Genomic DNA, 22,342 nt, shown 5'->3' with positions numbered 1-22,342 from the left:
CGGCCCCGGCCCCGGCTATTTATACTCCCACCATGTGACCGGGAGAGCGTCCCATCGCCAGCTCACTTTTTCCACTCGCCCCCTTAAAACTATACGTCTTGCTTTTCCTTGGAAGTCAGCGGAGGAAATGTGCGCTGCTGGTTCTGATAGGAGCCTCATGGCCATGTGCTCTTCCCCATCCTCCACCCGCCCCTGCTCCAGGTTTCTTCGATTCCTGCGCTGACTGCAGGCAGGGAATCTTCCAGTATTTCTGCTCCCAGCTTACCTGGCGCAGGGCCAAGCACTTCTAAATATAGACTGAGGCACGATTGTCTGGTAAAAATCTTCTGCCTGTGCAGATCTGTTTTCGATTTTCTTTCCCAAACAGAAGGAGGTACTGGGAAGCAGCAAGCTTTCTAACTGACAAATAAGCTTCGGGGACAGGTTTTTGAAGTTTTGGCAGGTACAGAAAATAGGCTGAAACTTACTGTAAAACTGTGTCATGTAATAAAATTTTCTCAAATCTCATCTCTGTTTATAATCACTTATGAATAAAAATTACAATCAGCAATAGGTAATATCACATGCTCAAGCAATGCTGCTCACGATGCAAAAATAGGGCTGGCCCGGGCATATGCTGAATGCGTGTACACAAAGTCAATGCAAAGGACAGAATGCCAAAAAAACAGCAGAACACATGCTAGTGAAGATGAATTGAGGCTTGATTTGAAAATTTATTTTTTAATGCCCTTTATCTTTTTTCAAAATATAAACATATGCCTATACACTTTCTATGAAAATTGCATTGAATGTAATTATACCTGAGTCGTTTTGCCTTCACACTATTGACTGAAAATGTGTAATTGATTTTAAGATGTGAATCACAAAACTATAAATATCATGATACCTAAACCAGTGTAATAATAAATATAGGGTACAGCTAAGTATATTGGCTCCAAATACAAGTTTCACAACATTCTGGTTTTTTTTGAAAAACAACAAGGTAAATTATGATCTAAAAATACCTCAAGCACAGATATTTTCTACCAATACATCATCGGAGTCTGATGTCTCTGAAAAGAATATGGACTCACACCATTTCAAAGAAAACCACATCATTTCATCTTGGAAGGAAGGAAACTTACCTCCATTCCGCCTTGTTATGTAGGAATGAGTTACACTGGTCTGGAAGGTTGCTGTCATTTGACATAGATTCCAGGATTGAAATGATCTGCTTGAAAGACGGCCTTTTCTGAAGACAAAAACAAAACAAAACAAAACCCCACAGCATTTGCATTCATATACAACTACTACTGTGTAAAATTATTCGCAGGAATTTTTAAATTGAAAGACTGCAAGCAAGAGAAATTGGGATGCTGCTTTCTGAACACAACAACCTACAAAAGGACTGTAAATTTGTAAACTTTTTTTTTTTTGTTCTTCCCATTGAAGAAAAAGTCAGTTTGGGAAGGGTCACATAAGCTAGTGGGACTCAAGCCTTAGCTTAGCCTCCCATATCTACCAGTAAAACCTTTTGGTACTCAATAAGAGCATTAAACAACATTAGTAGCATCAATAACCACCAAGATTCTTAATTCTAAAGTTTTCCTCAGGCTAAGAAGGACAATACTGCCAAAAAGAGAAGGCTGTACCAATTAGCAACTGGTAATTAGACAGATAGCCTTTTACAGGTAGTAAGCCAAACTCTTCAATATGTCAACAAGATTTTTAGCTGCCCATCAAAAATGGATTTCTGGCAGCAGCTCCCCTCCTGCAGAGAAGGACAGACTTTCCAGAAAAACCGCTCACTTTCCAGAAAAACCTCAGGAGCAGCCAGGGAAGAAGTGAAGATGAGGCTAGATGAGGATGTCTCGCCTGGCAGCTGAGCTCATGTTAGGGTGTCTGCGCTCTTCTGTCCTGGGCTCATTTACTGAACTTTGTGTTCCAGGGCTCTCCATCCAGCATCCACCATGCTCACTAGTCACAGAGAGCAGTTAAAACTTCTCTGTATTTTCTACTTTCCCTTAGTCCCAAAAGGAAGCTATGAAGTAGGATAATAACTGAAAACTGAAAAAGCCACAGTTAAATATGTTTCTTGAAAGAGCGCTGCCTCTGTTAGTCTGTTTGACAGACCCCAGACAAGGTTGAGACAAAAGGTTGAAACAAAATGTAGATACATAATAAGGGGATGATGCACATTCTCTCTCTATCACGCCTGTAATTATACCATTTCTGCTAAAATTACAGATGCCGCAATTAAAACGTGCATTTTAATTTGGGAGCACAAAAACAATCAGGAACAATGCTGAGGTGTCTCTCCCAGGAAGATCCAAGTGATTTCCACATTATAAAAGAAAGACAATTTCTTTATTTGAAATGTCAAACAGCATGAAAAAGTGTCAAATGCATTACATGAAAAAAAGACAAGCTCTCTTATACTGTAATGCTGCACTATTCGGCTGTAACTGGAGGCTTTGTCTGTCATCTTTTGGTCCATCTCCATGACTTCAGGCAACAGGCAGTCGGATGAGCTACGCAGATTTTTTTGCAACAGAGTACGCTTGCCCCAGCCCCCACGTGCTTACACAATTTGGCCCCCAGCCCAGCATCCGTGGAGTGGCAACCTGGGCGCGCCGAGCAGCATGGCAGCAGGTGCCTGTTCAGCAGCACATTGCTCGCACTTGTTGATCTAGTCCCAGTGTGGAAACCCAGCAGGATCCCCCTGCATTTACGGGGGGCCTGTGGGAGGCAACAGTCTTCCCCCTACGTGCATGACGTTGCTGGACCTGCCATGGCTGAGCAGACCCTCTGAACACATCCTGGAAGAGCACGAACCTCCCCGGTCAGGGACTATGTCGTGCCAAGGGTACAGAGCACAAAATTCATGCCTGGCATCAACCAGGACTGACAACTCTGGTGCAGTTTTGGGGCAGGTGAACCTTCCAACAGCCCTCATATCCTTCTTGCTACACCTGCATCTCTTGTAACCACCCCAGTGGCTGTGAACGGTTGAGGGGATTCAAGAGCCTCCCAAATGGTGAGGAAGCTGCCAGACAGGAGATCATGGCTCCTCACCAATACACCAGGGTACTGCTATGTACTGTACAGGAAGAGATGAAGGGCAAACATCCCCATGCTGCATTAACTACAATATTTTATGGCTTATTTAGGATTCTTTTACAAAACACTTCCATGAATTTTGCTTGCTCCTTCTTTCTCAGAGGCATAATGGGAAGCATAGAGCAGAGCTGACACTAAGTCAGCACAGTCAACAGTACCATCAAGGCTGCCTGGAGTAACTGGACTGGAGATAATGACAGAGAACAGGGCTTTTACTAAGGGTGGGTGAAAGCACCAACTGATTTGGGAGAAGCAGCAACACATACTCTTTTGGTTCTACACTACAGGCAAAGGAGCTCTTGAGTTGCACAACTAGCGCTGGAACAAATGCAGAGTCATACAGCAGTGACAGAGCTTGTACATCTCTGGCTTTGTAATTCCTGTGAACAGCCACCACCTGCCCTGCCAGATACACAGGTACCAGCTTTCCCTGGAGGCAAAGCTGACAGGAAGACATAAGCCTACACTGCCACATGGGTTTTGTTGGTTTCTTCCCCCTAGGCAAGGGTAATTTCAGATTTAATAAATGCACTCTAAGTGCAGACTGATACCTTGGTTAAAACTGGCAAGACGTGATTGTTGAAATTAAGAGCCCAAGCTGAGAAGATTTAAAAAAAAGAAAAAGGTCTTATTTTCAGTGGATGACTGCTTAGCACTTTTCTAGAAAGTCAGGCATCTCAAGTCAGTCCTTATAAGAGATTCTTAAAATATCAAGGCATGAGTCGCCTTTGAAAATTGTTTCCCTTTATATCTGTGATGTCTCATACAAAAATCTTTAAAATATATGCCCCTTTAGAAATAATTCCAGCTAATGTTTTCACTGTTTCCTTTCACTCAGTATTTCTTACTAAACGAGTCTGTATAAACCCAGGATATTTAATTCATATGGCTTTCCTTTCTTGCTGCTTCTCTGTTCCCAGGTTTCTGATTTCCATTAAAATTTTCAGCAATTCATAAACATCTTTGGTGTTAAAGTGGGGATAAACTGAGGGAACAGATGAAATGAGAAACAGCCATTCACCTGTGTTTCAAAACCAAGTATCCCAAGTAAACAAAGGCATCAGTGATGAGCAACCTTGTTTGTACAATTGTCTAGTACCCAAGCAAAAGCAGCTTGTTTGGTTGGGATTTTAACATGTGGAAGTAGTTATTTAAGATACTTAGTTACCACAGAGATTGTTCTTTAATAATTACTGACCTAAAATAATTAGTAATTAACATTTAATTAAAATGCTTTGAACCTACTAGGGACTGTTTGTTTCAACTAGCACAGTTTAAACTGTATAGAGACTACCATTACAAACATCATGTGTAGGAATGCACTATGGACATTTTTCTCCATGTATGAAGAAATTCTTAAGAATTCAAAGCAAAGTTAGTAACTCTGTCTATTCCCATGAGGAGGTTATGGTGTGAGCAGCATCTGACACTCCAGCTTCTCGGCAGCAGCTTTCCAAGTGTATTCCTTAGCCCCACAGTAAATGCACATCCCTCTTTTCTCAGGGGCAAGCCACCTAAAGATACTTCACGCTTTCTATGGGCTAAAAGTATGCACCATAGCAATTGCTTTTGAGCAGCTGACATCCTCAAGCTCACTCCCACTTGACCTTCAGTAACTTGTTCATGCATCGACTATCTGATTTTCTAAAGCTAATCCTGGCAAAAAGGGAACATTACAGAGAGCAGTATTTTAGAGGAGTGTGCTCCATCTTTTGGCTCATGCAGGCCACACAGCCTTTTAACAAGGCATTTTGAGAGCTGTAAGTAGCGATCCTTTCCCAACATGTGACTGAATAAGTCAGTCACATGCCCAAACTGTGACCAGAGATTACTCCATTTCAGTCTTGTGAACAAAGCATTTATAATTGCGTAACAAAAGAGAAGCTGCATGAAAGAAGTAGCAGAGCAGACTGTCAGAAAATCCCATCTAACATGAGATTCACTCTTTGCACACATCAGAGACACCTCTGGGAACAATGCTCCGGGGAACCAGCCCACACCCAAGTGAATTACTGGGGCAGACAGAACTCAGCCTGAGGTTGGACATCCTTCTTCTACAACATGCAGATCCCTCCCTCTCCTTGAAAAACACCAGTAGCCTTCTGGACACTTACATATGTGGTTAGAGCGAGGCAGAGAGCGAACTGATCTAGTGTGTGCTGGAAGTACAGAAAAAACCTCTATTAATTCTTATTCTGCGGCATTTGGTAGCAATGCTGATGCTTGAGGGTAGTTATTAAAGATATATAGTTGCCACTGGAAAGTGGTCTTCGGTAATAACTGACCTAGAACTTAAACAGCCTACTTGTAGATTCAAAGACTCAAAGCATTTTTTGCCCCTCCCTTCTGTGGAGAGGATAAAGAGGGAGATATTAAGGCAACGGCATTTAAATGGGTGTTCTTGTGAAAACCACATGTTGCGAAAATAATAACTCTTGATTAAAAGGGAGAGACATTTAGATATAAATATGTAAACCCATTAAAAAAAGACAGCCCCAAGTATCTTTGTGAAGAAATGTGTCTATTAGCATGCATCAATGGTGTTAGCTCAGACTTGTCCCCCAAAGAAACACCAACACGCTTAGCAAAATAAGGCGGGGGTGGTGGTGTAGAAATCAAACACACATTAAATTACCTTCGAATCAGCATCCCAACATTGGTGCATCAGTTCTGCAAAACTTCTGGGACAACTGCTTGGAATGGTTAATCTCTAATGGAGAGAGAATGTACCAGTTACTGGAAGCATTTCCCTTTAAGCTGTTACTAAGAGCAATGCAATTAAAAGAAGTAAAACACACTCTTCTTTCTTTTAAGCACAACATAAAAACTGAGGATTGACATATTAAAAAGAAAAATCAAAATTACTAACACTAGCAAGACATACAATTAATTAATAGACCTCTAAGGAAGGAATAGAACAAATGCACAAATGGAGTTCCTTGAGAAAGCTTGGAGACGAGCAAGTGAAAACGAGGCAAACAGCTTTTAATACTAAAACATAAGAGTTTGTGGAGGTTACTGCATGGTATTCTAAGACGCTTCTCAAGATAGCTATCACGCACAGCCTGCCTTAATTCTATTCTCCCACACAGATGAACCAGCCCTACAATGCTGTAATCATTTTTGATATAACAAATGGCTGAAATATAGATTACATTAAGTGAGTTAAAAAGAGTTAAGTGAAGCTCTACATGACACAAGAGACGTTTCATAAGCCTGTGGTCAGAAGGATTAATGAGGACATGCAGATCTCAGAAAGCCCTCACAGAGCACAGTGAACTCATATAAATATTTCCTGATGACTGAAGACAAGGAGTTATAGCCAGGACCACTGACTATAGAGAACTAGTTTGAAGCTTGTTTGGTTTCCTTTGCTGAGAGTTTTAAACCATGAAAAGATTCCCTCAGCCAGCCTTAGAGGACTTTTAGTTTAAAGACTGCCTCCAGATTGGAAAGTCTGAAAGCAAATCCTTTCTCATATATACACACACACGGATACCAAAGCGTCTCCAGTGCATCTCAACAACATTACACATATAAGGAGATCCCTCTGCTCTCGCTAAGGCAGTTAACTGACTTCAGATGTTTCACACTAAATTAAAAAATATTTAGATAAAATCAGTTCCTTAGTGAAAATGAGTCCAAATATAATAGGAATCAAGCTGGGAAAAGGGTTCCCTGTCCTACAACAGGTGAGAATCAGGTATTACAGTCCTGGTCAGACCAACCTGCTAGGAAGACCCTTTGATCTGTCCTACTATTGCTATTTCAGAAGCAAAGCAGGGCAAGTTGTTTCAAATTGTACCATTATATTACTGCAACGTGACCTGCAAAACCTTACAAGCCACAGCAGCCAAACTAAGAGTTAACAAATTCTGCTCCACAAGCACTGGAACACCATGAAAACTAGAAACATGAGATACAGAGCCAGGGCACTGCAGCAGTATGATTATTAAAATAATGTAATAACTTAAGGTGCAAAGCTTTCTGTGCAAGAAATACACAGAAATTTGTACAATGCATAAACAAATTGTACTGGTGCTTGATCTCTGGTTGAGTCATTAGTCTATAAATACACTGGCTAGTCTTGCTACAGTATTTGTCTGTAACCCTCACTGTTCAGGAGGTGGAAAATCAGTTGCAATCACCATTTATGTGTCTCACTTGTGCAGAATGTTATCTGTCTTGTAATATACAGGTAGCAGGTTCCAAAAGTGTCATATTATAATAAAGATGACATTCCTCAGTGGCAATTTATTATGAGATCACACCTAGCATAATGTAAACTCTCATGTTTTTCTTTTCTGGATTAAAAAAATATATATAGAAAATCTACCAGAATAAAAATAACATTGTGAAATTATGCAGACAGTCGAAAAAGACCCATACAAAATCATTAAAATCCACTTCATTTGTTGGGCTTAGGCTTTGCAATGGGGGATCTTTTCACCCTACACAATTATGCTTTGGCCTCAGTCCCACACTGATTTTAACAAGAGACTTGCAGTGTAAAAAATGAAAGACTGGCTCAACAGTGATTCAGTTCTGTTGTGAACTGGAATGATGCAACCCCATTGATGTCAACAGATTGAACTGAGAGCAGAACCTGACCCTCACATTTGCTTTGGGACATAGAAACTATGAAGAAAAGTAGCACAAGCTGACTTTTACAAGGCTTACACTGGGCACGTTCCCTAAGTCATGGCCAGAAAAAATAAAAACTATGTAAGCAAGTGTTAATGCCCTCTAAGCTCGCTGGCACCCTTCCAAAGAAGATGGTAGCAACAGGCTAGTGGTACCTGGCAGACAAACAGCTGGCTCTGAAAATGTCACCCCTTAGGTTTCTTCAGCCATGAGTAAAATAGTCGTCATGTCCACATTTTGTTCATATTGTATTTTACACAGTTCCTTGCTCTAGAAAACTGTAGAGAAATGTGTGTTGTACCCTCTGACATCTTTCAGCGTATGACTACATCTCTTTACAACGTTCCCAATGCTACTCTGCACCCCTTACATAAAACTGCATGTGGTAGGCATAGGAAACAAGTACTGTTGATGGGAGGCTTTATGGCTCCTCCTTCAAAATGATGTATGAGGCTTTTCCTAAACTAGGAGAAAGAGGCTCTTTGTGCATCCTGCTCTGATAAATGCTGTAGAAGACCACATTCATAATCTTCACACTGTTAGTGTAGCAGTTCCAACTAATCGGTGTATCACAGTATCACTCACTGGAATTAATCCAGTCCTCAAACAGAAGAAAAAAAGAGAGCGGGGGGGGAAAAACACCAACTAAAAAATATTAAACTAAGAGGAGGAAACCTAACTCCTCTGTTTAACTCTGAAGCATTTTGAGAAACAGTTTATGTAGAATAATAGGAATCTGTATTGTACAGCCACTGCCTCGCCATTGTAATGTTTCCCAAGCTTCCGCTGTGTCTAGATAGAGGAGGTTTCATCTTTGTGGAGGATTTCCATGCTTGTCTGTGTGTGGTACAGTCACAACTTTAAATGTTTTTTAAATGTAGTTACTGTCTTTGATATCAAGGGACTATGTGTTCAGATATACGCTCACATGTCCAACTAACTGAAAGCCTCAATTTGTGAGAAGAAGAAAAGCGAGGCTGGGGACACTGTACAAACGGTGTTTACACCACTGAAGTGCTTTTGAAATGGAAAGACTCTGCATGAGGAGGCTTGCAGCTATGCCACAGCCTTGCCGATACCAGTGAGAAGCTCATCTTCAATGTAGTGTTGAACGTAGGTGGCAAAACTGTAATTTCTCTCTTTTTTTAAAACTATTTTTTCTTCTTTTATTTTTGAAATTTTCATCTAAGCGGCAGTTTCTTGTACTATAGTGACTCCTGCTGGGAGAGTTAAGTTGAAGTAGCTGAAGGTCTCTTACAGATATATCAACTCCCGGCCAGTAAAAAGATGTCCTAAACGCAGGAGATGGAGTTAAACTGTTCCCCTACCTTGGACGCAATGGCTTCTTTCATCACTAAGAACAAACCCCTAGGTTTTACAATTGAGACTGAGAAACTAGTACAGTACTTGTACAATTTTTGATCTACAGCATCACGACGTGAAGCTGCAACAATTAGATGTAAAGGGTCCATTCATGAGGAATAACATCACTTTGACCCTTTGTGTTAGCTCCTACTGCTAATCTTTCCATACGCGTGAACTTACTTTCAATTTGAAGAAGATGAAAAAGTCTTTTGCAAAACCCCAATACTGTTTTCTGATCTATGTACCTGAATGTAGAAACGTAGTCTTACCTCGTTTTTTTCCACTACAAGCCAAGCTACTTGTAATCCTTCCAAGCCTTTAAAGGGGACCTCCCTTGTTAGCATCTCCCAGAGAACCTGGAACAGAAAAAAAGAAAAGAATTTTTATTTCTGTACTTTGTATTTTAAATACATTATTAAACCTTGATACAGCACTATTCTGTATCCAATTATCAGGCAACCAGTTTCCATTTGCAGGAACTTGGACCAGTGTTTATGTGCAAGATCCTCTCACTAAATTAATTTGAATGTTTCTGCTTTTTCCTCTACAGAAAAGCCCAGATGAAAAACTGGGTTGTGTGGCGTCTAATGCCTGCAATTTTGACAGCGCCATGGAAAATGCTTTTTACTTTCTTTGTACACTATAAAGTTCACAATTGGCAGTTGAGACTTGGGAAGACAATGAACTTCTCCTCTCCTTCTCAGCCCCAACTAGACATATCTTTGCTTTGCAGTCATTCTGCATTTAGAAAGAATTCTGTATCATTCCAACTAGTGCTTCTCAGTAGTCAGAATATGATCCAAAAGGTATTTTGCTCCTTTGATATGCCTATGAAAATATTAAATATAATTTTGCAAGCAAAACTGTAATTGTTTATCTCCAAGTATGTGATTATATTAAACTAAACAATATACAGCATATAGAAAATTACTCTGCTGTCCTCGGTATCTTACAGACACACTGTGTATTAGAAAGATGTCCTAATTTCGCATGCTTTTAGCATTTTGGTAACACAGTACCCGAGAATCTAAGCTACTCTGTAGAAAAGAGTTTGGCATCACCAAAAAGGCTTCAAGTTAATGAATCCAACTTGTTTTTCTGCCATTGGGACTACATATTGGAGTTCAACCAAACTAACAGGCACTTTGTACCTTCACTTGTATGTGTTTCTTTTTTTCTTTTTTCTTAAATCAGAACCTTCATATACGTATCCTGTTACAAATATCTACATACGAACGTTTTCTTCTGCTCATATAACAAGGATAACAATAAAAAAGACATCATTTATGTAGGATCTGACCAAATGCATTAAGATACTTATGCAAGTTTCTATATCCTCACTGTTTGGGTTAGTACCCAGGCTTATTCCAGCTACATCACTCTGAATGGATTCTGGCCAGCTATCAAGGCAATTAGAAAGAAAATATGGGCAGATGCAGCTCAAGCAGAAAAAATGCATTGAAGCAGAGTTGGGCCTTTTATCAAGTGAACAGGGTACTCCATCAATAGACCTATTTGAATAATTCTGCTTGAGTCAGAAGACTGATCAGTAAAGGTAAGGGTATCTTGGAAAAATAAGTAAAAGGACAGTTTTCCTGAGAATAAGAAATAGATGGGGAAAGCTATCATAGAGGTATTCAACTCTCCTGTTTGCCTCAATTCATTTATTTTAGAAGAGAAAAAAAAAAAGGCACCTCAATTTTAATTCCAATTATCACCTCTTTACTGATAGAGAAGGAAATTTAACTGCGAGAGAAGGAAATAATTTAGCAGTGCCATGTACTTCAGGCAAAGAAGTAGTGTACAAAACATCCAGTTTAAAACAAAAGCCCCTGGACCAAATCAAACATGCAGTTGAGCAGCCTTGCAGAACCACTTCATCTGTACAGCTGTACCATGAAATCACAGAGAAGAGACTCAAATTTGCACATCAGATAAAGCAGTATCTAAATACATCTTCCAAGTAAAGAACATAATGAAATACATGTTAAATGTCTCCAAGAGCCTTGAGCTGGAAGGAAAACTCTACTGCTCTTCTACATTTCTTTCAGAAGACTGTAAATTGTAAGGGTTGTCTCGTTTCTTTCATGCATATAAGTTTGTGCAGAACATTTTGCACTGAATTCCTTTATCATGACACCTTTAGTGTTTGTTTTCACCGCCTGTACGGATCACTGTCCTCCTAAACCAACAGTGCTAGCTTAAAACACTTCAAGACTGCACATAGTTCAAGAGAAAAACAGCAATCTGACGCAATATGAAGAATTTTTCTTAATGCCTTATGTTTTACTAATAATAGAAGAAAGTAAAAGATACAGAAGTGGGATGTCAGAAATCCTTGTATTTATTTACACAGGTTTAGAAAATGTTCTAACAACAATGCAAACTTCACATTCAGGCCAATGGTATAGATAAAGCCTTTCCTTCCAATGGTGACATGTCTCTATGTTCAGTTTTATAGGAGCTTCAACCCCATCTCATGGATTAGCTACCCTGAATCATCAGCTAACATGAATGATTGCACTATCAGTCTTTTAAAAATGGGTACCTTCTGCATTCTCATTTGTCTCTCCCTGTCCACAGGGTCATTCAGCAGCAGAAAAAACACCTCACCCTGACTTAGCCCAGCCTCTTTATTGCAAGATACACTCTGTTCATTTTCAGAACTGGCTGCCCAGCTCACCTCATATGGAAATCAATCTGTCTTCCATTTCTGGTGTAATTTAATTGAGACTGACATGGTTCACTTCCCCTCCCATCTCTGATGGTGAGGATCACCTGCTTTCCTGATCGCATCACATCTCTCTGATGATGGACAGCAGGTGCTTACAGAGAAACAGCCAAGCTAGACACAGTGATGGAAAACAAAGCAAGAGCATTTAATGTAGTGGTTTGTAAGCTGTGGCCTCTGAAGATGTTGGGCTCTATTTTGCATACAGAGAAACAGAAAGGAGAGACAAATGTATGAATGTTCATCCCATACATGAAGCTGAGAATAAGAATTATATGGTCTTCAGAAAAAGCTCTCACGTTTACTTCTGTCAGCTCAGCTGTGTGTTTCAACTCTTATCCTCTCAACTATGTCACAACAACAAAAAGGAAAAAAACCTCAAACAACAAAAACCCCCATCCCCACCCCAATGCAAAGCCAACAGATTCAAAGCGCCCTATAGGACAGGGAACATTCAAATGAGTAATTTGAGAAAAAGCAAACACTCCGAATATCTTCACTGAAAAAAAAGAAATGCTTTCTCTTGGTAGGAAAGTATTCACAGATGAGGGTCAGGAGCCACAATTAGCAGAAGTACAGCCTGAGCAGAAAGTGTTGCACTCGTAGAGGTACTGGCCTTAGGCATGAAAATTACGTCAGACTCCTCTGCATTGATCCAAGTGGAAGTTAAAGATCTCATAATTCTTTTCAAAAAGAGTAAGGGATAACCCCTGGAGCTGGCCAACATTCCCTCTATAAATAACGTATGTTCTCATAGCTAAAGCAATGTATGAACTATTGCTAGGAGCGTAACAGCTGCTACATTTAAGAGCAGTCTCTATGCTACCAATAGCCAATTCATGGCTTTACTTTTTTGTTCTTGTAAGTGTTAAAATAATTCAGCTACATCACATAAGCTTTCTATGATTAAACACATTTATACTGATACAGAAACACACTGCAGTGCACTACAAACAATTCTGCCAGGATAACATATTCTGAGCGTGTATCTTCATGATTTCAAAACAGCTTTAGAGTGAACATCGTCATTTCACATACACTTTCAAATCTGGAAGAGATGCAAGGCATCGTTTTTGAGCAACACGCACAATGACATGCAAGTCAATTTCTAGGTTGATCACTTGTAAGACTTGGTATCTGTTGTTTAGAGTATGGATTTGGAAATGGATTAGAAAAGAGAATCACAGCATGGCTGAAGAAAAATGCAAGATCTGTCTTTGTGTTGTAATAGATCTCCTGGAACATTTGGCTTTAGCATTTCATGGCAGTATTATAAATTATTTACTATATATCTCAAAGAGAATATATAGACTTGTTTAACCATCCATGAAGCGCAGGACAAACTAATCTAAACCTTAGTTACAAACATGTATGCAACTGTTCACAACAAGGAAAATTCATTTCAGCTGACGAGCAACTCAGACCTATAAGGTTGCAGAAAGACTTTGACACTTCATGAAAAAAAAACCTCTCACACACCTTAAGCAGAATATTTAAAATCAGTCTCGTTTGTAGAAAAAGCCAGTCAGGGAACAAAAAATAGCAGAAAAGAAATTAAAGAAAACCAAGGGGAAAGCAATAAATATTGCAAACAGAGTATCTATTCCTAGCATCTTACTAGTTTACATTTGAAAGGATTCTGTTCTTTGTTAACAGGACTTTAACTGAAGAAATACAGATTTGTCTCTCTAGCACAAAAGCTGCTGGCAAGTCTTACACTTTGAAAAGGGATTCTTTAAATTTTGGTTTTATAGATGATAATAATTTGAAGAGACAAAAATACCCTTTCTAAGAATTTTTGTTTTCAGTCTCCTAGCTAATTCCCTGATAGTCTAACATTTATTATAGGGAGATTCCAACTTTCAGTGTTCTATTCGGACAATTTCTTGCTGGTATAACCCCATTATATCAGTAATTTCATCAACAGAGAACTTGAGTCACTGCCATTCTTCATTTCTACCCCTGTATCTCCTCTGAAAACAATGGTGTTCCAAGACTGGAGTTATAAAAAGATGAATTCATTCCTAAGTGCTTATGAATTCATAAGCTCCTATCCACAGTAGAACACATTCGCTCAAAACCAATATATTAAAAAATATGGGTCAAATATTATTAGGCATACTAAAGTAGCACTATACACCTGTAAACACATTAAAATATTCTAGTAACATTGAACTGTTTTCATACAGAGGGTAGTTGAGTTTTACCACCAAGCACAGACCTGTCAAAGAAGATTTACTTTTTGGATGAGGAAAAATGACCTATGTGCGACATACTGTTCCCAAGGCTCTGGTAATACTTGACATGACAAGATAGTAAATAATTTCTTACCTTCTCCCACTTCTAGACTGTTACTTAAAGTCAGTTCACACCAAGACGACTATGTGAGCAGTTTGAGCTATAAGGCCATGTTTGGAATTTCTCTAACATTTTTGCTTTGTTTTGAAACTGGAATGTTTCCCTTCAGTGGATAATATATGATTGCTTCCAGTAACAGTTTACATTAACATTTACATTTGTTACCTTATGTTCTCTTACTGTTTGTGACCTAGTTCAGTTAAGCAAGCAACGATTTTGAATCTGCCAATATAGGCTTTTTCTCCCTCCTTGCAAACCTTCAACCTTTCATTTGTAAGCGACGCCACATCATCTCTCATACATTTTTTTCCACTATAAACAACTGTTTGGCAAAAAGTTTAAGTCATCTTCCATTGGGACATTAGCTTAGCTATGCATAGCTGTAGATACTAGCTTAAAACCACAGTGCCTTCCTCACATCTATCTCCTCCCATCCCTCAAAGAGGCAATACTTGACAGGTACTGAAAGAATTCCTCATTCTGCCACCCATCACTGAACCCAAAAATGGTTAATACACAGATAGGCATGGAAACTACAACCCCACTTCCTTTCCTTTTCCCCTCAAAGTACTGTTCTCTGTCACAGAAGGGCTATGGGACTAGGCACACAATTGGTCTGACCAGTAGGGCTATTTCTAGCCTATTTTGTATTGCAGAGCAAAACCAAATTAGAGTTTAACTGTGGACAGAGTGAAATAATTCACATTACTGTACCTGCAAACCTGGCATTCTGATGAACTGTAACTGATTGTTTCCCCTTCAGAAAAATGGCAAAGCAATGCTGGCCTTTTCTATGCTTTTAGATGGGGCTTCTACCGCCACATGAGGTACAGTTTCTATTCTCACAGCTAATGATAGCAGGGTCTTTTAAACAATTAAGCATGGAGAAGTGGCTTACTTTTTAATATAAAATCAGCAACACTCCATTTTATGGCAAGTGGAATCCTAATCATTTCATTCTGTTATACACCTATTGCAAGACAACCTTTTTCTCTTCTGTTCCACTAAAAAACACAAGCAGAGATTCATGATGCAGATTGTTCAGTGGTTCCTGCAAGCCTTTGGGCATATGCTGAATACTTGTAGTAAAGCATGCCCTTCCCACACTGGCATGCTGCTAACCTAATCAGATAAGGATCTTACTAAACATGCAAAACACTGTTCTTCCTATCATTTGCAAGCATGTAATTATAAATTATGGATCAGTCTTGAAAGAAAGTGTGGTATTTTTTGTTGTCCTTATTTAGAATTGTTGTTCTTACATCACATGAATTCTGTCACACTAGAGATCTGCTGCTACGTATGGGGAAATGAGAGGCACTCACCACTCCGTACGAGTATGTGTCACATGTTTCAGACACTGGGAGACTTTGAATAACTTCTGGGGCCATCCATGGAAAAGTGCCCACTAATGACATGTGTGTGGTATGGGAGTGGAACCTTGAGGCACCAAAATCACAGATCTGGTAAAAAGAAAGAAAAAATAAACAGCTATTAAGAGTATCAACCTCATTCGTTAGGCATCAAAACATCAAGTCAAGCAGCAGCATCTCTCTACAAATAATTTAAGTGTTCATACCTTTAACACACCATCAGCAGCTATAACAACTGGAAACAAAAAAACAATAGGTTACAAGAATGCTATTAAAAATAAACACAATACATTTTCACAGCAAAAGACTGCTTTTTATCAAGAAAAATGATCCTATGGTGAGCCTGCACCTGAACAAGAACACATGCTCGATTGTCCTAGTTTCTCTGAGAAGCTTTAGAGAACATCTGCTGAATACCTGCAAGACTCTGAACAAACACAAAACTTTTCAAGGCCTTACTGAGTTCAAAGATAGTAACACAAGTATAGCTAAAATACAGATAAACTCAGTTCTCCCCAATGTAGTTAGGCTTAACAAGAAGCTCTCTGAAAGATTCATTAATAAAAGGAGAGAACTTACAACTGAAGTGAGATCTACACTTTTCTTGACTATTCTGTCCTTGTGTGCATTATTAAAATCTGTGTCCCTCCTGTCCCACTACTAGTAGTGAAAGTTTCAGCTGAAAGGCAATGTTCAGCAAATTTCATAAACAGTTGACAACTGCCAAGTACAGACTAACCAGTGCAGCTCCACACTGAGTGCATATTACTCAAAAGCACGAATCTCTCTCAAACATCAAAACAGGTCACAGTAAAGCCAAGATTTCCATATATGAAACAATAGGCTTTATCCAGTCTATTGTGTCTGGTGTCTGCCAACCTTTCCTGGTACTCAACCTTTCCAAATAGGAAAAGGAAGAGAGGAGTGTCCAGGCAATGTCTGACAGCTGATAAGATGGGTACAATCATGGTCAGCAAGACACAACTTGAAAGAGCCCTCCACAGCGCTCTAAATAATGCCAGGGACCGTAACAAAGCTCAGACAGGCTCAGGATGGGGAGGAGGGAACAGGCTCTTCTGTGCCTCAACAAGTGCAGCTTTACGACAGCAAAGGCGTTAGTTAGTTCTGCTTGTTCACAAAGCTCAGGCATAGATTTAAACACTACATTAACAGGTAACAGTAAAGGCAGAGCATTTCAGCGTTTTGCTACTTTACCATTCCTGGACTTCAGATCCCTGTGGATTACTTTGACTGGAGCTTCCATGTGTAAATAGTGCATTCCTACACAAAACAATGGAACAATTTTGTTAGGCAGGCTAAAAGCATGGCCAGCACACATCAGCAGTCATGTCTTCTGGTTCCCATTAATTGTATTCATTACAAGCTGGCATACCTGTATGCCATACTGATATGCTGCAGGAGAAGCAAAGCTTCCCATAATCAACTTTGAGTAAAAAACACTAAGCAAAGCTCATGTATCCCTCAGAGGGGGATATGGTATGTTGACGCTTTTTTAATACCATATTTAGTTATTTTCTCTAATTTCTCTATTTCTGTGGTGTCTACACAGAGAAGCCAAGATATGAATTTACTGTTTGTTCATTAGTTTACGCTAATCCCTGTGTGGTCACAGAGAACACAAAGGACAAAACAGCTTGTTCTGCATTATTAGATGAAGAATTTCAGTATGTTTGCTGAGAATAAGCCCTCAGCTTCCTTAAACATTCCAATTCAAATCAAATGTAAGTATAATTATGCACTTTACCTCATAATTACTCTACATCAGCAAAATTATCCTCTTGGGACTTAGGGGCAAACCAGAAGTAGAAGTGGCTCACAGAAGCCATTTTCACTCCAAAAATTATTTTGGATTCATAATAACCAAGGAACATAATAAAAAGCATAGTGAATAGGGTTTACTTTTTTATGTATATTTGGGTTTTGGTTTTCTGTGGTGGGTGGGTTTTTTTTGTTTTTACAATTTGAATAAGGAAGCATAGGAAGGCTTTCCTGACTTCATAAGGAAAGCATCTCCAGCTGTACACTTTGCTGACTGTGTAGGATAGTAATGAACCACTCGTTTTGCTTACCTTTAGCTATGTCAGTTGCCCAGGTCATGATATGATCCATATCCATCTCTTCACTTTTGTTACTATTAATGTAATCAAACAGTGAGCCAGCAGAAGCATACTCTGTTAAAACACAACAAACAAACTCACATGACTTTTTAAAACATTGCACCTAAATTGAAAAATCTAATAGAAACTCTGCCAGTTCCAGAAAGCAGTCAACCTCTTGCTTAATGACAAAGAATTTGGGCTCAGCAGCTAATATTATTAGTAGTGTAGTAGGAAAGCAGTAGTTTGTTCTGATTATCCCAACACAGACATAATCTACTGCTAAGGGTAAAAAAAAACAAAACCAGAAACTGAAACATGTAAAACAACAGGCATTAAAATGAAAAGGCATTAGAAAGGTCTGGCATCAAGAAAGCTCAGGCAAAGCAGTTCAAATTCCAGAGTAAAAGGTTCTGGATGCTTCTTGTTCAGGATCAACAGACCTTTTTCTTAACTTCTCTCAACAACACCTACAGAAACCCACAGCAGGATTATATGGGTACAAATGAGGACTTTTTTGGCCCGTTGGTGTTGGCAATTGTGGCAGATGGAATCCAGTCTGTCACAGCCTGCGGGGCTGAGAACTGCAATAACAAGCTAGTTACACCTACACACATTTCGGTGTGAAACAGGAGACAACCGAAACCTCCATAGTGCCACTTTTATATAACTTGAAATCTTACATACTTAAACAGTGAATTTGCCACTCCTGATCAGAAGCGCGGTTAACGGATGAGTTTGGTGGTATCAGATCCTTCTTATTGTTCCAAAGACAACGGACATTCCCTGTCGGTGAGCAGTACTGCGTATAAATGATGCTCCATAACAAAGGATAATTTTTTTTTTTTAAAGTATAACCAGATGTTAAATATACAATGTTCTATTAGGAAGAAAGGGTTTGCAACTAGAAAGGGAAATTAAAATTTTCTCTTCCTGTTTCTCCATGGAGGAATAGAGTAGCAGATCAAATAATTTGTTCATGAAAAAATGCAAGGATGAAACTAGAGGTGTAACCCTGAGGTAAGCAGGCCAGACTTCCATTTGCTGCAGGCCATGTTCAGCAGTCTAAAGCCTGTAGCTCCTCTGCTTAGTATTTACTAAATGAGCTTTACACTTACTTAGTATTCATTCGTGTTTCACTAAAAACACAACAGGAGGTTTGTGAGTTGAAGCAGCAGATACATTTTCTTCTATCTGGTTGCCAAGACAGAGCAGGCACATGCCACTTTGCGTAGCCCAAGTAGCACAATGACCAGGGGGATGCAAGGAGAAACTTCAAGCCTTTTGTCCCTCTCTCCAATGCTATTCAGTGTGCTTCTTGGGCAGAATTTAAAACCTACTTACAAGACTCCCAAAATCTTCATACCTAAGGTGGCAAACCAGCTGGTATATAATTGAAATGTTTAATTTCAGCCATTTCAAAGCAGCCACAAAATCATTTCCTCTAAGACCACATCAAATATATACAAATTGTTGTTAATAATAATATGAATCAATGAACGATACATGATAGGCTAAATGCATAAGAAATAAACATTGCTCCTCATCAAGGAAATCAAACCCACTGGGAGATTGCTGCATGGGGAAGGAAACTCTGGGACGAGACCGAATGTGCAGGCTAGAACGTGGTAGGCCATGAGAGAAGATTCCAGTGCTAAATGAAAGGAAAGAGGGAGAAAACAGAAGTCCCTTGAAAGAAAACACTCAAGTGGCAAGTTAGTTTGGGATCATTACTGCAGGATCTCCCGCTGAAAGGAGCCTCTGCAGAAGACCAAAGTGTTGCTTCTGATTTCACCGAAAGAGGAGTAAGCTGCTGACCTGCACATTTCCTCAATGAAAACATAAGCTGTTTTTGCCCATGATGTCATCATCTGTCTTATAAACGGATTCTTCAGGAACAGGCTGGCTGCACGCTTTGCATGCCTTTACAATGCATAATTTGATCCACCAGGGTCAGGAACAACTCAGCTCTCTGAGCCCTTTGCCACCCTGTCTGAACAGAGGCAAGCAAGCTTCAATCAACAAAGCTCGATCCTTTAGTATTTTCTCTACATATTCATTGTGCCACACATTTTTACTAAGAGCTTATGGATTTGGAAATTGTATCACAAGGATAATTTTCTGTCAATACTGGAAAAGAGGCATTTGCTTTAGAAAGAAAAGCTCTGAATGTCTGACTGGACCCACCCTGTGATGGGCTGTGGGATACACTGTACGTTTCTGTGCAGACCAAGGGCACAAGCTCCGAGAGCCTTTTGGGAGGAGGCAGCTGTGGTCAAAAACCAGATCTGAGAGCTAGACATTGAGACCGCTGTTGACAGAGATAGCCAGTGACATCTAGAATGATGTGATCCATGTTAACAGCTCGCCAGGCAAGATGATAAGTGATAACACTGACATATATCCCAGCAGGGAAACGTGTTTTGACTGCAGATACAGCCTTTCTCAGAGAACTCTTTGGCAATCCCATGTAAGACGTTATGTGCAGCTAATGCTCGGTACATGCCAATGCTTGGCTGAACGCCCACGTCCCCATCACTTTGAAGAAACATTAGTTTCTCAGGACTTCTTCTCATTTAGGATTTTCCCTCATAAGAAATGGATCTCTGACTAAACACAGGATTAAGTCTGCAGCACTGAAGGCCATCCAGAAGAGCATGGAGAGAAAATCCCTCTAAAAGATATTTCAAGCACAATTAACATTTCTTTTCTCAGTAGCCATTCTCTCATTTGAAAACAGTGTGGGGAAATGGGGCCTTGGTTCCCTTCCAACCCACGTGACTCCAGTCTCCTTGGAAGTTGCAGGGAGAACCAACGCAGTTTGTTGAAAAAAGCTTTTTTTCTTTAGCCAGGGTAGAATCAGAGCTCCCCGAGTAACAAAGTGGTTGGACTACGCAGCATAGTCTCTTTCTCACAGATAGTTAAAGAGATCCCATTCCCAATGACATAATGAACTACTTTAGCTGCTGTCTGTCCTGTGACTGGCAAGCAGGTCAAATGTCCTCCGAACACTGACCTTTTGTGACATCAAACTGTGGACTTTCTGATCCAGACATCATGCTGAGTTGTTGATTACACATCTCCTTTGTTACTCTGCTTACTGGTTTACACTTATGTTATAAATTACAGTAAAATTACATTACTCAAATTATTAGCTTTCTATTATTTTTATTGCTACCAGAAGGTATTCAACTTCCTGTCTATATGCTATCACCAGTGCATCCTCTGAGTGGTGTAGATGGTGGTCACCCCCAAGCACCTCTGGAGTACCGGTTGCAACAGGGCGACCTCCAGCAGGCCGACACTCCTGTAAGGAAAGCTCCGGGTGCTCTAACCCCGCTGTATCTCAGATGCGCTCCCGCCAGATTACACTGCCATCTGCTGTGACGATCGGATGTCTAAGAGACAGGTAGAAATAACCCATTTTTCAGAGGTTCTGTCTACCATCTGAAACCAATAAAAACCTGAATGACAGTGTTTCAAACTGGTATTAGATTGTGCCACGTGCAAAGACTATACTCTTTGCATCAAACTCTTTGGAGTGTTACAGATAGGCCTAAACACACCTCCTAATCCACATTTTGATGGTTTTGACCTTTCCAAATGTTTGTTTCAGCATACAGGAGATTGCTTTGCTTTGGGTTTATTTTCTACTACTATCTTACATAGTTTCTCCCATACAGGAAAGGGAGAAATTACATTATCTGTAATGTAATTTTCTATCTCGAACAACTCCCAAGATAAGGGAAGAAAGCTTCAAGTGGTGAGAATAAGAAAAAACAAAACAAAACAAAACACCCAGACTCAAAAAATCACAAAAACCAACCTCCACATAATTCTAGGAATGCCAGACTGAACAAAATCTAGTTTCCAGTGAACCAAGGGAGTTGTCTTATGGTGTCTAATAAACCACCCCGACTCTATTTCAAGCTCTTCCCATGGCTGTGAAGTTCCCAATGCAGATTCTCGTTTTCAATACAGGCAGAATTCATGGTGCAGCTTTGCTCAGAGCAGACTCTCAGCCTTCCGTTTTCACAGAACTTGCCAGAACTTCGTATCATGAAACCTCTACTTCTGTCACACATCAGTTAAAATGGAAAAGCAATTCATAGAACAGGGTAAGAGAACACAGTGAAAGCTTCTATTTAAAGGAGTGCTGAGTTTGTGCATTAAGAACGTCCCAGGCTCCAACTGCCTCTGTGCTGCTACCAGCCATGCTCCCAGCCTGGTTCCCACTCTAGCACTCCTGTTTAAATCGAGGCAGGTGGTGCCAAGCACTCTAACATGCAAAGAAGGCCAGAACAATTAGCAAAACACTGAAATTGGGTAAAGCTAATACCTGTAACATTTGAGTTTTACAGAATCAAGACAAAGGTCAGACAAAAACCCTTACCTGTAACTATGCCATAATTTGGAGGTTCAATGACAGCTCCATAGAACAGAATGATGTTTTTGTGACTGAGCACACTGAGTATTTCTGCCTGTTGAAAATAAATAAACAAACAAGTTAGACAATTAACATGGGGCGTTCACTATGATAGTTTATTTCATACCCAAGCAGGTATACACATACACACACTCATATCTAGGAAAGACGGTCCACAAATGCTTAGCATTTGAAAACCTCATGAGAGAGTTTGGCAGATGAATGTTTT

At 39.8% G+C, this 22,342-nt stretch overlaps 1 protein-coding gene across 1 annotated transcript in view; it reads right to left on the bottom strand.

Annotated features, from left to right (window-relative positions):
• Positions 1–1,120: 1,120 nt before the first annotated feature.
• Positions 1,121–22,342, bottom strand: part of LOC104165388 (mitogen-activated protein kinase kinase kinase MLT) — a 45,721-nt gene continuing 24,499 nt past the window's right edge. The window contains exons 2-9 of the mRNA XM_009705000.1: positions 22,081–22,168; positions 17,661–17,762; positions 16,786–16,851; positions 15,777–15,805; positions 15,523–15,660; positions 9,378–9,464; positions 5,735–5,809; positions 1,121–1,231 (exon numbers count right to left, since the gene is read on the bottom strand). Coding sequence (XP_009703302.1) covers positions 1,121–1,231; positions 5,735–5,809; positions 9,378–9,464; positions 15,523–15,660; positions 15,777–15,805; positions 16,786–16,851; positions 17,661–17,762; positions 22,081–22,168 — 696 coding nt within the window. The remainder of the gene's footprint in view (positions 1,232–5,734; positions 5,810–9,377; positions 9,465–15,522; positions 15,661–15,776; positions 15,806–16,785; positions 16,852–17,660; positions 17,763–22,080; positions 22,169–22,342) is intronic.

The sequence above is a fragment of the Cariama cristata genome, unplaced genomic scaffold (assembly GCF_000690535.1).
Source record: "Cariama cristata isolate BGI_N322 unplaced genomic scaffold, ASM69053v1 scaffold35667, whole genome shotgun sequence".
Lineage (NCBI taxonomy): Eukaryota > Metazoa > Chordata > Aves > Cariamiformes > Cariamidae > Cariama > Cariama cristata.
The sequence above is the reverse complement of the archived record's forward strand: the minus strand, read 5'-3'. Positions and strand labels throughout refer to the sequence as shown.